General features: G+C 47.7%; 1 protein-coding gene across 1 annotated transcript; it reads right to left on the bottom strand.

Moving 5' to 3' along the window:
- Positions 1-465: 465 nt before the first annotated feature.
- Positions 466-14,815, bottom strand: LOC114892205 (adenylate kinase isoenzyme 1). The gene is made up of 2 exons (XM_029216864.1): positions 14,648-14,815; positions 466-663 (listed from the first exon to the last, which is right to left on the bottom strand). Exons 1-2 carry the CDS (start codon positions 14,813-14,815, stop codon positions 466-468), a joined length of 366 nt encoding a protein of 121 aa, XP_029072697.1.
- Between the last annotated feature and the right edge of the window lie 500 nt (positions 14,816-15,315).

Raw genomic sequence — 15,315 nt, 5'->3', positions numbered from 1 at the left:
TCTCTTGCTCTTACCTTTGGTTGTGGGAGGGGAACAGGAATGACACCAGAGTTCTCTGTCCTCACAGCAGTGAAAGTACAGGAGTTGCATGGGTCACTTTAGGATTAAGATATCCCTGCTTTCTACCTTGAAAACACATGGCTGGCTTTGATTTGAGCTGTGGTTGACCAGTTGTCCTAATCTTAACACGTGTGTGTGTGTGTGTGTGTGTGTGTAGATAGATTCTAAAATGTATTTAATTTTGCAGTTTTGGAGCCATTCTGTTTAGACCTTCCGTGTCGTACCGGGGAGGCCACAGCCTGCACCCATTCTGCCTAATGGAAGAAATGGAACTCCCCAGTGTACATGCTGGGGAAACTGAGGCCCAGAGTTCTGGGATTCAGGGCTGCAGTATAACCCCTGTGCTGTTTCAGCTGGACTTGCTCCCCTGGAGGGCCAGGGGAGTGAGCAGCAAGCAGGGAGTACTTAGTTTCGGAGCAGGTTCTTCTGTTGGTAAAAGGCCAGGGTGGGCTCACACAGGGTGTAATGCATCTCCAGGCGCTGGCAGATGGCCAACTTGCAGTCAGAGGCCCGGCACTCCACCTGGCCCCGGTGCAGCACTCTCTGGACCATTGTCTCCATGGAGCAGTCAAACACGATGATGAGGTTGGGGGCCTGGCCCACCTAGGCACGCGTGAAGGGGGCTGGGTGAGGAAGAGGCTGGGCGCACTGGCCCCCTGTGTACCCCCGCCCCAGAGATCAGGAATCTAGGGTGGTGTGGCCCAGTAAAGAATAACCAGGCCCCTGGGTCCGTTTTACTTTTGGAGTTCCAAGTTTTTGTTTTATGTGTTTATTTTTTGGACAGGTAGGGCAAAACAACACCACTGGGAAAGAGCGAAGAGTCTCCTTGCTGTCCCCAGGCACCCAGTTTCACCCTCCCTGGAGGCAACCAAGTTCTCTATTTCTTGCGTTTCTTTCCGGAAGTATTTTACGCACTTGCCAGGCAGATCTGGTTCTGATGTTCTTTTTCCTCCTTTTTCATACAGATGGTAAAGACATTGATTTGCCCTTGATTTTATTCACTTAGTAAGCTGGAGATGGTTGCACATTGGCACATGAGGAAGTTCCCGATCCTTTTTAATCACTATATAGTATGCTGTTGTGTGGATGTGTTATGATATACTTAACTGGTTCCTCGATGGGTATTTAGATTGAAATATCCCTTTTAAGATGGATTTAAGCAGTTTCTCCTTGCCTTCCTCTTGCCTAGACACTTTCATTGGGGAAAGTACAAGAGTTGCCAGCTCACCACTGTGCTGCCTCCCACTGCAGGGAGACCTCCCTGGGTCTCCGAGGCCGCCCACTGTGAGCCCCACCTCCTCCTACTTCCTCCAGAATTTCCTTGCAAAATAGAATCTGTCAGCACTTTAAAACAACAACAAAAACACAACCAAGTGGGATTCACTCCAGGAAAGCAAGGATGGTTCGATACAGTTGTGTTAATATCTTAAGTAAAGAAAAAGTCATATGGGAATTCTCAGAAACACAGAACAATTTAAAAGACAAAATTCACGCATTCCTGATTTGAAAAACAAAAAACAACACTCGAAATTGGTAAATATATCCTCAGCCAGCATCTTATTTAATGGAAACTTGCTCTCCTGCTGAAGTTGGGAATAAGATAAAATTGCCCACTCTTATTTGCCTGGCGGCGCAGTGGTTAAGAATCCACCCGCCAATGCAGGGGACATGGGTTTGAGCCCTTGTCTGGGAAGATCCCACATGCCGTGGAACAACTAAGCCCGTGCACCACAACTACTGAGCCTGTGCTCTAGAGCCTGTGAGCCACAACTACTGAAGCCCATGTAACTAGAGCCCTGCTCCACAACAAGAGAAGCCACCGCAAAAAGAAACCCGTGCACCACAACGAAGAGTAGCCCCCACTCGCCGCAACTAGAGAAAGCCTGCGTGCAGCAATGAAGACCCAATGCAGCCAAAAATTAATTAATTTAAAAATAATTGCCCACTCTTGACGTTATGACTTAGTAAGATATGAGAGGATTAGCTAAAGCAACGAGATAAAAGAAAACAATGGGAGAAACCCGAATTGGAAAGGAGGAGATAAAATCATGTCTGTTTGCAGATGGTGTGATTCTATTTCTGGAAAACTCACGAAAATCAACAAACTAGTACAGACTTCAGAGAATTTGATAAAGTAACCGGATGTAGTATTAACATACAGAAGCCTACACGTATATGAAAATCACCAGTTATAAGAAAGAAGGCCCCATTTACAATAACATTACAAGCAACAACAAAAAATATATATATAAAACACTCAGGCAAAACTTTTCCCAAAACTGTGCACTGTCTTTAAAGGAAGATCTTTAAGGAAAACTTAGGTAAAATATTCCTAAGTGACTCAAAAGGAGACTGAAACAAAAGGAAGAGATACACGTTCTTGGGTACGAAGACTCAACGTTACAAAGCAGTCAGGGTGTTTCTAAATGAGTTTATAATCTTAATGTGATCCAAATGTGATTTTTTTAGTGGAGATGGGTTGATTCTAACATTCGTCTACAAAAATAAGCAGGAGTATCCAGGAAAAACAAGGCAAAGAAAAGCAATGGGCGGTGGAGGTGGGGAAGGGGGCATCCAACCTACCAGATATCAAAACATGGTAAAGCCGCCATCCTTAAACCAGTGCACAGGTGGACAGACAGACCCCTGGAACAGAATGGCAAGTCCAGAAATAGATTCGGGTGAATATGGAAAGTTGGTATGTGGCTGGGGTGCCACCTCAAGTCAATGGAGAAAGGACAGACTTTTAAATAAATGGTGTGGGGACAACTGTATTCACCATTTGGAATCCTTACCAAATTTCCCCAACCAGGATATGTTCCAATGGATCACAGACATAAATGTAAGAAATAAAACTATACAAGTACTAAAGAAACCATGGATGAATTAATTACCTTATAACCTGGGATTGAGAAAAACAACAACCATGATGTCTCAAAATTCAGGAGAAATAACAGAAAATATTGATAAGTTGGATGAAAGTTTTTAAAATAATTTCTGCATGTGAAAGAGGCAATAGGGAGTTCCCTGGCAGTCCAGAGGTTAGGACTCAGAGCTTTCACTGCCATGGCCCTGGGTTAAATCCCTGGTCAGAGAACTAAGATCTCACAAGCTGTGCCACGTGGCAAAAAAGAAAAAAAAAAAAGGCACAATAAATCAAGATCAAAAAATAATTGACAAACTGGACTGGGGGGAAAATTTGCAAACCATATCACAAACAGCTAATATACAAAGAGTTCCTAAAAATCAAGAAGAAAAAGACCAGTCCACTAGGGGGGAAAAAAGGGAGCAAAAGATGTAAAGACTGCACCAAAGAAGAAGTGAAAATGGCCCTAGAACTTTGGAAAAGATGCCCAACCTCATTCATCATAAGAGAAATGCCCATTTAAAACCACCGAAATACCATTTTACACCTAAGCAGGTTGACAGATGGCTGGTGGCAATGCGGAACAAAGAGGAGAGTGATGCCATCAATCAAAATCATCGACACATTTCTCTTTAACCCCGCAATTCCACTCCTGAGAACCCATCCTAAAGACGCTAGCAAAAATAAGCGCTACATGAAGGTGATTGAGTGGGGCATCGTTGGTAGTGGGAAAAGATTGTGAACGGCTTGCTGTCTGTGGGGCGTCAGAGGAGTAAACAGTGGCGCTGCCACACAGCGGAATTCTGGTTGTAAAATGGGGCAAGGAAGAGGAGGACTTCTTGACACTGATGTGACATCTTCAGGGTATATCTGAACATTAAAAAAAGGAAGCCTGCTATATGTGGAATGCTACTTTCTGTGTGCAGAGGGACACACACAAGCACGCACATGGTTTATATTTGCAAAAAGGACAATCCAAAAATTAAAACGGTTGCCTGCAGGGAAAGGAGAGCACAGTTTGGGGTGGGGGTGGATCTACCTTTTTATGTGACTTTGACTTTGGAATCATTACATGTAGTGCAAATTCTAATGTTTAATTTAAAAAAGCAATCCCCGGGACTTCCCTGGTGGCGCAGTGTTTAAGAATTCACCTGCCAGTGCAGGGTACATGGGTTCGATCCCTGCGCCAGGAAGATCCCACATTGCCGTGGAGCAACTAAGCCTGTGCGCCACAGCTACTGAGCCTGCGTGCGGCAACTACTGAAGCCTGCGCACCTAGAGCCAGTGCTCTGCAACAAGAGAAGCCACCACAATGAGAAGCATGCACACCGCAACAAAGAGTAGCCCCCCGCTCACCACTACTACAGAAAGGCCACATGCAGCAACGAAGACCCAACATAGCCAAAATTAATTAATTAAAAAAAAGCAATCCCTAAACATCGAAAGCCAAGGTGAAATGAACGAACCCATGTGTCAATGTCACGCTGCAACTACACACAGAAAATAATTATCTCAAGGGACCCAGTGTTTTTGTGGTATGTCCACAGAGAGACCTATTGTAAAGGAAAACCAGAGCTGCAAACAGATCTTCCTTTGGTCGTTTTATTCTCAGTAGTTAAAATCGGTATGTTATTTGGAAACTATTTTGCATCTAATGGAATAATGCAAATGACAATGTCAGTGGTTTTAGGAACCAGATTTTTTAGGGAAAAGAGAAGAGAGAAGTAAAACACTGTGACATTAAGTGTGAGCTGGAAATAACAGTAGAACTTGTGATTTTTTTTTCCTTTCAAAAGTCTGTGTTTCCTAGCTCTGTCCACTGGAAAGGCCTGGAAATGATGACCACCCGGTAGCAATGAGTACCCCTGGCACCCAGATGGGACACCACTGAAAAAGGGCCTTCATGGAGAAATGGCCGATTCCAGAGCTGGACCGGAAATATGAAGGGGCGGGTGGCGGGTGTGAAATCTTGTGCAGTAAGAAAGCAAGAGGGTGAGTGTGAAATGGGGCTGTGTCCAGAGGACGCTGTGCAATGTGAGAAGGCTACTTTTGGCCAAAGATGGGACAGCTTGAGCAACAACAAAAAAGAAGACTGGGGCTTCCCTGATGGCACAGTGGTTAAGAATCTGCCTGCCAATGCAGAGGACACGGGTTCGAGCCCTGGTCCAGGAAGATCCCACATGCCACGGAGCAACTAAGCCCATGAGCCACAACTACTAAGCCCGCGTGCCACAACTACTGAAGCTCACGTGCCTAGAGCCTGTACTCCACAACAAGAGAAGCCACTGAAATGAGAAGCCCGTGTACCGCAACGAAGAGTATCCCCCGCTCACCACAACTAGAGAAAGCCTGGGTGCAGCAATGAAGACCCAACGCAGCAATCAATCAATCAGTCAATAAATCTATTACAAAAAAAGATTGATTATTGCCATCATCAAAAAGACTACATGGGGCTTCCCTGGTGGCGCAGTGGTTGAGAATATGCCTGCCAAAGCAGGGGACATGGGTTCGAGCCCTGGTCTGGGAAGATCCCACATGCCGCAGAGCAGCTGGGCCCGTGAGCCACAACTACTGAGCCTGCGCGTCTGGAGCCTGTGCTCAGCAACAAGAGAGGCCGCGATAGTGAAAGGCCTGCACACCGCGATGAAGAGTGGCCCCTGCTTGCCGCAACTAGAGAAAGCCCTCGCACAGAAACAAAGACCCAACACAGCCAAAAATAAATAAATAAATATATTTTTTTAAAGGGCTTAATACATTAAAAAAAAAGACTACAAACAATAAATGCTAGAGAAGATATGGAGAAAAATGAACCCTTCTACACCATTGGTGGGAATGTAAATTGGTGCAGCCGGTATGGGAAACAGTATGGAGCTTCCTTAAAAAACTAGAGTTACCATATGATCTAGCAATCCCACTCCTGGGCATATATCTGGAGAAAACCGTAATTCGAAAAGATACATGCACCCCAGTGTTCATAGCAGGACTGTTACATAGCAACCAAGACATGGAAGCAACCTAAGTGTCCATCAACAGAGGAATAGATGAAGAAAATGTGGGGCTTCCCTGGTGGCGCAGTGGTTGAGAGTCTGCCTGCTGATGCAGGGGACGCGGGTTTGTGCCCCGGTCCTGGAAGATTCCACATGCCGCGGAGCGGCTAGGCCCGTGAGCCATGGCCGCTGAGCCTGCGCGTCTGCAGCCTGTGTTCCGCAACGGGAGAGGCCACAACAGTGAGAGGCCCGCGTACCGCAAAAGAAAAAAAAAAAGAAAGAAAATGTGTTACCTATATATATACACAATAGAATACTACTCAGCCATAAAAAAGAACAAAATAATGCCATTTGCAGCAACATGGTTGGATCTAGAGATTATCATACTAAGTGAAATAAGTCAGACAGAGAAAGACAAATATATGATACCACTCATATGTGGAATCTAATTTTTTAAAAATGACACAAATGAACTTACTTACAAAACAGAAACAGACTTACAGATGTCGAAAACAAACTTACGATACCAAAGGGGAAATGTGGCAGGGAGGGATAAATCAGGAGCTTGGGATGAACGCACACACACTACTATATATAAGATCGATAACCAGCAAGCACCTACCGTGTAGCACAGGGAACTCTACTCAATATTCTGTGATAACCTATATGAGAGAAGAATCTGAAAAAAAAAGAATATATGTATGGGTATAACTGAATCACTTTGCTGTACACCTGAAACTAACAACATTGTAAATCAACTATACTTCAATAAATTTTTTAAAAGACTAATAGAAGCACTTTAAATACACAAAGATGCTTGAGTTGGTAAGGATGAGAGAGAACAAAACGAAGGAAGACCAAATAACGAACCTCACGGTCACCATCGGAGATGAGTACTACACCCAACCTCAGTCTGAAAATGGGCCCTGGTAGGGAAGAAGATAAGCATGTATCTCACCTGTCTGGTAGGAACTATATTTCAGGATAACCAAACAGCCCTGGTTGAGGAAGGACATTTCTTCTTTAGGGAAGAACTCCAGCTAATTGATGTGGGGGGAAAATGACTAAAAGAGAAACGTACAGCTTTCGAATTGATTCAGAATATGAATTAATTGATGTCAACAACGAATGAAACTGTAAGATAAGAGGCCGACAGGACATGTTACAGCAGCCCCTAGCTGACCCTGTATCAGTTTGTGAGGGCTGCCACACCAAGTACCAGAGACCGGGTGACTCCAACCACAGAAATTCCATGTCCTCACAGTCTTGGAGATTGGACATCTGAGATGGAGGTGCTGGCAGGGTGGATTCCTCCGGCCGCCTCTCCTTGGCTTGTAGATGGCCGTTTTCTCCCTGTGTCCTCACACAGTCACTCCTTTGTCTGTGTCCTAATCTCCTCTTCTTATAAGGACACCAGTCGTATTGGGTTAGGACTGATCTTGAGGACCTTTTAATGTAATCACCTCTTTAAAGACCCATCTCCAAACCCAGTCACATTCTCCAAATCCAGTCACATCCTGGGAGTTAGGGCCTCAACGTATGGATTTGGGGGGTGACACAGTTCAGCCCATAACAGATCACTTACTAAGAGCAGGGCAACTGGGCATGAAGGAGCCTCCTTCCTGAATGATGCAGTACAAGCAAAGTATTGAACCACAGCGCTCTGCACCAAATTCACACTGGATTGGACAGAAATGAACTGCAAGCACAACACGAATTCTCTTTTCCCCACTTTCCCAAGTTCACTGCCTGGGCCCTGGTGAACATTCAAAGACCTGGGTCCTCTTAAATAACACATTGAAACACATGGGAAAAAACCAACTATGGCAAAGAGACAACTAAACATTGTGTGCTATCCGATAGGAGTTCACATCACCACCTATGAAGTGCAGTTGAAAAAATGGAATCTAAGTTCCGAGCCAGACTCTAGACATGCTACCAATTCACAGGACACATAGAGGAGAGGGGAGCATGATAAGAAAACAAAAAACAAAACACTCTGCAATCAGCAAAATCCTTGCTGTGCAAAATAAAGAGAACCAAAGACTAGGTTTCTTCAATAAATAAAAAGAGACAGGGGACTTCCCTGGTCGTCCAGCGGTTAAGATTCCACGCTCCCATTACAGGGGACCCAGCTTCCAACCCTGGTCAGGGAACTAGATCCTGCACGCATGCCACAACTAAAGAAAAAGATCCCACATGCTGCAGCTAAGACCTGACACAGCCAAACAAACAAATAAAATTTATTTTTGAAAATAGGTTTTAAAATTAAAAGAGAGATGGAAGGAACATAAAGCACGTTTACGCTACGCTGTAGTCTGTTAGGTGTGCCATAGCATTATGTCTTTTAAAAATGTACATACCTTCATTTAAAAATACGTTCTTGCTAAAAAATGCTAATCATTGCGCCTTCAGCGAGTCGTAATCTTTTTGCTGGTGGGGGGTCTGGCCTCTATGGCTGCTGACTGATCAGGGTGATGGTTGCTGACGGCTGGGGTGGCTGCCGCGACTTCTTAAAGTAAGACAACAGTGAACTCTGCTGCATCAATTGACTTCCTTTTTTTGTGCGGTACGCGGGCCTCTCACTGCTGTGGCCTCTCCCGCTGCAGAGCACAGGCTCCGGACGCGCAGGCTCAGCGGCCGTGGCTCACGGGCCCAGCCGCTCTGCGGCATGTGGGATCTTCCCAGACCAGGGCACAAACCCGCGTCCCCTGCATCGGCAGGCGGACTCCCAACCACTGCGCCACCAGGGAAGCCCCTGACCCTTCCTTTTATGAACCGTTTCTCTGTAGCGTGCTGTGCTATTTGATAGCATTTTACCTGCAGCAGAACTTCTTTCAAAACTGAAGTCAATCCCCTCAAACCCTACCGCTGCTTTATCAACTAAGTTTCTGCCATATCCTAAATCCTTTGTTGTCATTGCAACAATCGTCACAGCGTCTTCACCAGGGGTAGCTTCCGTCTCCAGAAACCACTCCCTTTGCTCATCCGTAAGAAGCAACTCCTCACCTGTGAAACTTTTATCCTGAGATTTCAGCAGTTGTCCCATCTTCAGACTCCACTTCTAATTCTAGTTCTCTTGCTGTTTCCACAGCGTCTGCAGTGACTTCCTCCACTGAAGTTTTGAACCCCTCAAAGTCCTCCATGAGGGTTGGAATCAACTTCTCCCAAATTCCCGTCAGTGTTGATATTTGACCTCTTCCCACAAATCATGAATTTTCTTTTCTTGTTTTTTTTTTGGCTGTGTCTTGAGGTATGTGGAACTTCCCCAACCGCGGATCGAACCCATGCCCCCTGCAGTGGAAGCGCGGAGTCTTAACCACTGGACCGCCAGGGAAGTCCTCATGAATGTTCTTAATGGCATCTAGAATGGCGAATCCTTTCCAGAAGGTTTCCAACTGACTTCAGAGGAATCACTGTCTAAGGCAGCTATAGCCTTACAAAATGTATTTCTTAAAGAATGAGACTTGAAAGTTGAAATGATTCCTTGATCCATGGGCTGCAAAATGGATGTTATGTTAGCAGGCATGGAAACAACAGGAATCTCCTTGACCATCGCCATCAGAGCTCTTGGGTGACCAGGTGTATTGTCAATGAGCAGTAATATTTTGAAAGGAACCTTTTTTTCTGAGCAGTAGGTCTCAACAGTGGGCTTAAAATACTCAGTAAACCATGTTGTCAACAGATGTGCTGTCATCCAGGCTTTGTTGTTCCATTTACAGAGCACAGGTAGAGTAGACTGGGCATAATTCTGAAGGCCCTTAGGATTTGGGGAATGGTAAGTGTGCATTGGCTTCAACTGAAAGTCACCAGCTGCATCTTGTTAGCTGACATCCCTAACAAGAGAGCCAGCCTGACCTTTGAAGCTTGGAAGCCAGGCATTGACTTCTCCTGTCTAGCTATGAAAGTCCTAGATGACATCTTCTTCCAGTCATAGAAGGCTGACGGGAATTCACTGGCAGTACAGTGGTTAGGACTCCGCGCTTTCCACTGCAGTGGGCACGGGTTCCATCCCCGGTCAGGGAACTAAGGTTCCGCATGCCGCGCGGCGTGGCCAAAAAAAAAAAAAAAATAGAAGGCTGTTTCATCTACATTGACAGTCTGTTTAGTGTAGCCACCTTCCTGAATGATCTTAACTAGATCTTCTGGAGAACTTGCTGCAGCTTCTACACCAGCACTTGCTGCTTCCCCTTGCACTTTGATGTCATGGAAACGGCTTCTTTCCTTAAACCTCATGAACACAGCTCGGCTGGCCTCACACTTTTCTTCTGCAGCTTCCTCACCTCTCTCAGCCTTCAAAGGACTGAAGAGAGTTAGGGACTTGCGCTGGATGAGGCTTTGACTTAACGGAATGTTCTGGCTGGTTTGATCTTCTATCCAGACCACGAAAACTTCCTCCGTATTAGCAATGAGGCTGTTTCACCTTCGTATCATTCACGTATTCACTGGAGTAGCATTCTTAACCTCCTTCAAGGACTTGTCCTTTGCATTCACAACTTGGCTAACTGTTTGGCACGAGAGGCCCAGCTTTCAGCTTATCTCAGCCTTTGACATGCCTTCCTCACTAAGCTTCATCATTTCTAGCTTTTGATTTAAAGTAAAGGACATACAACTCTTCCCTTCACTTGAACACTTGGAGGCCATTGTAAGGTTACTAACCGATCTGATTTCAATACTGTTGTGTCTCAGGGAATAGGGAGGCCAGAGGAGAAGAGAGATGGGGGAACGGCTGGTCAGTGGAGCAGTCAGAACACACACAACGTTCATTGATTAAGTTCGCCGTCTTATATGGGTGCAGTTCACGGCACCCCAAAGCAATTACTACAATAGTAACATCAAAGATCACTGTTCACAGCTCATCATAACAAATATAATCATAATGAAAAAGTTTGAAATATTGCGAGAATTACCAAAACGTTACACAGAGATACGAACTGAGCAAAAGTTGTTGTGAAAATGGTGCCGATAGACTTGCCCAACGCAGGGTTGCCACAGACCTTCGATCTGTGAAAAAATGTAATAAAGCAAAGAGCATCAAACTGAGGTCTGCCTGTAGATGAAAAGGACAGAGACAAAGCAACCAATCGCAGTGGGCCAACCTTACTTAAATCCCGATTAAAACAAGATGCGAAAAGAAAAAGATTTTGAGGTGTTCACAGGAATTTGCATAATGATTGGTTATTTGATGACACGAAGGATATTAAGGTGTAATAACAGAAGCGTGATACAATTTTACAAAAGTCTTTATGTTTTAGGAAATATATACTAGAATATTCATGGATTAAAAAGAAAAGCAGATGGGATTGACGTATATACACTAATATGTATAAAATAGATAACTAATAAGAACCTGCTGTATAAAAAAAAAAAAAGCACAAAATGGATGGAACCTGAATCTATTGTAAGAACGCCTGTAGTTAACGTTCAGTGTACAGGGCCAATGAGGAATGGAAGGAGACAAATAATGCACACGGGACAATCCCAAGGATGAGAGTTTGTGCAAGACAAATGACCCAGAGTCTTCAACGAGTCAAGGGCAGGAGGGAAGCAGGGAGGGAGGACTGTCCGCCTTGGATTAGGAGACGCCCGGTGAGGACCTCGTTTTACTCATAAATCTGACCAGCTGGGAATCAAAGAGACAGTTTTCAGCTGTGGGGGCAATGCAGATGTGGATGGGGGCATCGGGTAGTCTCAAGGGATTCACATTAATCATGTGAGATGCTGTTGGGTGAGGAAACGCTCATAATGGGATTCGGGATGGGCTTCAGAACACATAATCGGCGGTCTTGACGTTTGGCGCCGGTAAAGTAAGTGTGGCCAAACCATGATCATGTGGGACTTCCCTGGAGGTCCAGTGGTTAAGACTGCGCTTTCACTGCTGAGGGCCCGGGTTCGATCCCTGGTTGGGGAACTAAGATCCCATAAGCTGCACCGAGTGGCCAAAAAAACCAAAAAACACTCTTTTAAGCCAGAGCCCCATTTATCTTCATTTTGTCACTTCTGAGAGCCACACAGTTACCAAAGAAAAGCATGTCTCCTGTTCCTCTTAGTGTGAAGCCACCATGCAAGCAGGACCCTAAATGGGCCTCTGTGAAGGAGAGGGAGAGGGTGGGTATAGGGGGGATGGCGGGGGGCACAGAGGGCACATCCTGTCCACATGGTGAAAATCGTGGCCTCTATCCTGGCTTGGCCACCTAAATGGTGTGACCCGGGCAAGCTCCCGGATCCCTCAGTGAAAAAAGCAGGGTGCTGACTGTGCGGGCGCCTGGAACGTTCCGGAAGATCAGAGTTCATCTGTGCAGAGGGTCGAGACCAGCTCCGGGCTGGTAAAAAGCTCTGGAGGAGTTCACACTGCTGTTGCCATGGGGATGTGCAGGCCCCTGTGTTGCCAAGTCAGATGTTTTTCAACAGAAGCTGGGAGTTTTGATGTGGCATCTCTGGATTTTTGAAGGTTGGCCACTAATTTAAAACAAAAAAAGTGTCAAACACCGAAGAGTCCAAACTGAACATATCGGTGGATTCCATGGGGCCCGAGGGCCAGGAGTTTGTAGCCTCTGCCCTGATGCTTTGCAGCCACTTGGGGAGCCCATCCAGCTGGCATGGGTGACCGGGTGCCTACTTTAGGCCAGGCGCTGGCCTGGCGCTGAGCCAGTCATTAGCCTGGCCTTTGCCCGCTAGGCTCCCAGACCAGGAGAGGGAGCCCAGCCAGTATTTGCCGTTTACCTTCATCCCAGGGAGCCCGACAGAATTGCTTTAGCGGAGGTGCGCACAGAGGGCGGGGCCCCACCGACGGCCCCTCCCAGCCCCTGTCGGCGCCCCGCTACGCCACGACCTTTGTCTGATTCCCTCCCTCGTGCCTGAATGTGTTTCTACTGGCGTCCAGCAAGTCCCAGGAAAGCCCAGAGGCCCCCAGCCTGCCGCAGTTTCTCTCTTCCTACTCAGGTGTCCGGATGGATGACTTTTCATGATGTTGGTCTTGCGCGTCTGGCTGGCTCCACCGCTCAGCTCTGCACAGGGGTCCCCCCTGGACCCCCCAAACTGAAGTAGCCCACTCGCACCTCTCCAGATGCCATTCTGTGTCCTGTTCTTCACTGCACTTACCGCTACCAGAAATGTGTTTTGTACGGAACGTGTTGCTGGTCCCTGTCTGCTGCATCCTAACAGCAGGGACCCCATGTGTCTGGTGAAGTCCAGAGGACTTAGCTTGTCCTCAAGAACTATTTCAGGCACAGGAGGTTAAATAAATAGATGAACGGAGAGTTACATTCCATTTTTACGGCCCAGAAATGATGCTAAATCCACCTGCCACTCAGTGGGCAAATAGTTTGTTTACCGGGCGCCAGGGACTGTGCGGGGAGATGTTAAAATGACTTTGTCCACGACTTCCCCGGCGGTCCAGTGGTTAGGACTCTGCGCTTCCACTGCAGGGGGCACAAGTTCGATCCCTGGTTGGGGAACTAAGATCCCGCATGCTGCGCGGTGCAGCCAAAAACACCAAACCCAAACAAAACAAAATGACTTTGTCCCCACCCTCGGAGAGCTCACCAGCTCTTCACCCGGGTTCTAGATGCTTCCAACAATCTCCTCACTGTCCCCTAGATAAGGCAAAACACAATTTCCCTGTCAACAACTCCTCTCCCCCGGGGTCTTGCCCCTTCAGATCTCCATCCAAGGTGGGGAGGAGACCCAGCTTCGCACCCTCGCAGGTGTTGGGGTCACTCACAATGTGCTCAAACTCCTTGGCTTGCCTCAGCTCCCGGGGGAAGCCGTCAATGAGGAAGCCCCGGCTGTCCGGGCAGGACAGCATGTGGTCACTGATCATATCAAGGACATGACACCTTGGGGAGGGAAGGGGAGGCTGCATTCGGGGCCCAGGGCCCCTCACCTGCAAGGTCACCTTGGCAAGTTCTGGTGTATTTGGGGGAACACCCACTGCTGGGGTCTCTGGAAGCACTTTTTAAAAATTTTATTTATTTTTGGCTGTGTTGGGTCTTCATTGCTGCGCGCGGGCTTTCTCTAGTTGCGGTGAGCGGGGGCTACTCTTCGTTGTGGTGCGCGGGCTTCTCATTGCGGTGGCTTCTCTTGTTGCGGAGCACGGGCTCTAGGCGTGCGGGCTTCAGTAGTTGTGGCTCGCTGGCCCTTGAGCACAGGCTCAGTAGTTGTGGCACACGGGCTTAGCTGCTCTGCAGCATGTGGGATCTTCCCGGACCAGGGCTTGAACCCGTGTCCCGTGCATTGGCAGATGGATTCTTAACCACTGTGCCACCAGGGAAGCCCTGGAAGCACTTCTGAGAACGGGGCTCGGCCACGGTCCTCTGGGCGGGTGTCTGCCACATGCCAGGCTTGCTGGGCTCGTTTGCTCATCACTGTCATGAGGAACTGGGGTGATTTCCATCTTACAGTGAGGAATCGGGGGCAGAAGGGGCCACTGACATACAGGCCCGGGGTCACAAAGGGAATAAATACTAGCTAAGTTTACTGAGCATTTCTTAAGGACCAGGAACTCTGCCAAGTGCTTTATAGGAATGACATCACCTGACCCTCATCCCAGCCTTCTGCTGGGGGTCCAGCTGCTCTCCCATTTTACAGTTGAGGACATAGAGGCTCAGGGCAGCAAAGCAGCAGCCAGTGGCCCCAGACTTTGAGGCCCCTTGGCTCCCACAGGGCCTTTCTGGGAAGCTCCTCCTGAATGTATGCCCTTCATCCCTCTGCCCCCGCACCTGGGACCTCTCACTGTGGGCACCAGGAGCCCCTGCAGCATGACGTCATGGATCTTCTGGCCCCGCCGGGTGCCTTGTTGGGCCTTCTGCCACAGCAGCTGGCCCAGCCCCACGTGGCAGAAGCCGTACTTGGTTGCCATGTTCTTGCACTGTGTCTCTTTGCCGCAGCCTGGGCCGCCCATCACGAAGATGATCAGGGAGGACTTGAGGATGTCTGCAGTGCCCAGGCAGGAAGGAGGGACAGGGGTTGGTGCCTGTAGGGGCCAGCGAGCGGGCACCACGGTGACTGTGTCCATAGCTCAGTGTGTGTACTTGGTGACACCGGACACAGGTCTGCTAGCAGAACTACTTCTGCCCTAGGGTGGCATCTGGGGGTGTGGGTCCACACCCAGTGGTATATCCAGGCATGGCACACATTAGTGCTGCTGCGGGTTGTGTGGATGAGGATGGGAACCCAAGCAGGCCAGGCCCTTTGCACGCAGCATATCCTTGAAGCGTCACAACGGCCCCATCATCCCATTTTACAGCTGAGGAAACTGAGGCTCAGAGAGGGGCAGGGACTTGTCCATCCCTCCCGTCTCACCCGTTTCCCGTCTACTTTTACTGCATTCCAGCCCAGTGGAATTGGCTGTCCCTTGAACTCATCACCCCGTTTCTGTCGTACCCACCCCCCACCGCTCCC

This window comes from Monodon monoceros, unplaced genomic scaffold (assembly GCF_005190385.1).
Source record: "Monodon monoceros isolate NGI ecotype Baffin Bay Population unplaced genomic scaffold, NGI_Narwhal_1 Super_Scaffold_12, whole genome shotgun sequence".
In the NCBI taxonomy this organism is placed as follows: domain Eukaryota; kingdom Metazoa; phylum Chordata; class Mammalia; order Artiodactyla; family Monodontidae; genus Monodon; species Monodon monoceros.
The sequence above is the reverse complement of the archived record's forward strand: the minus strand, read 5'-3'. Positions and strand labels throughout refer to the sequence as shown.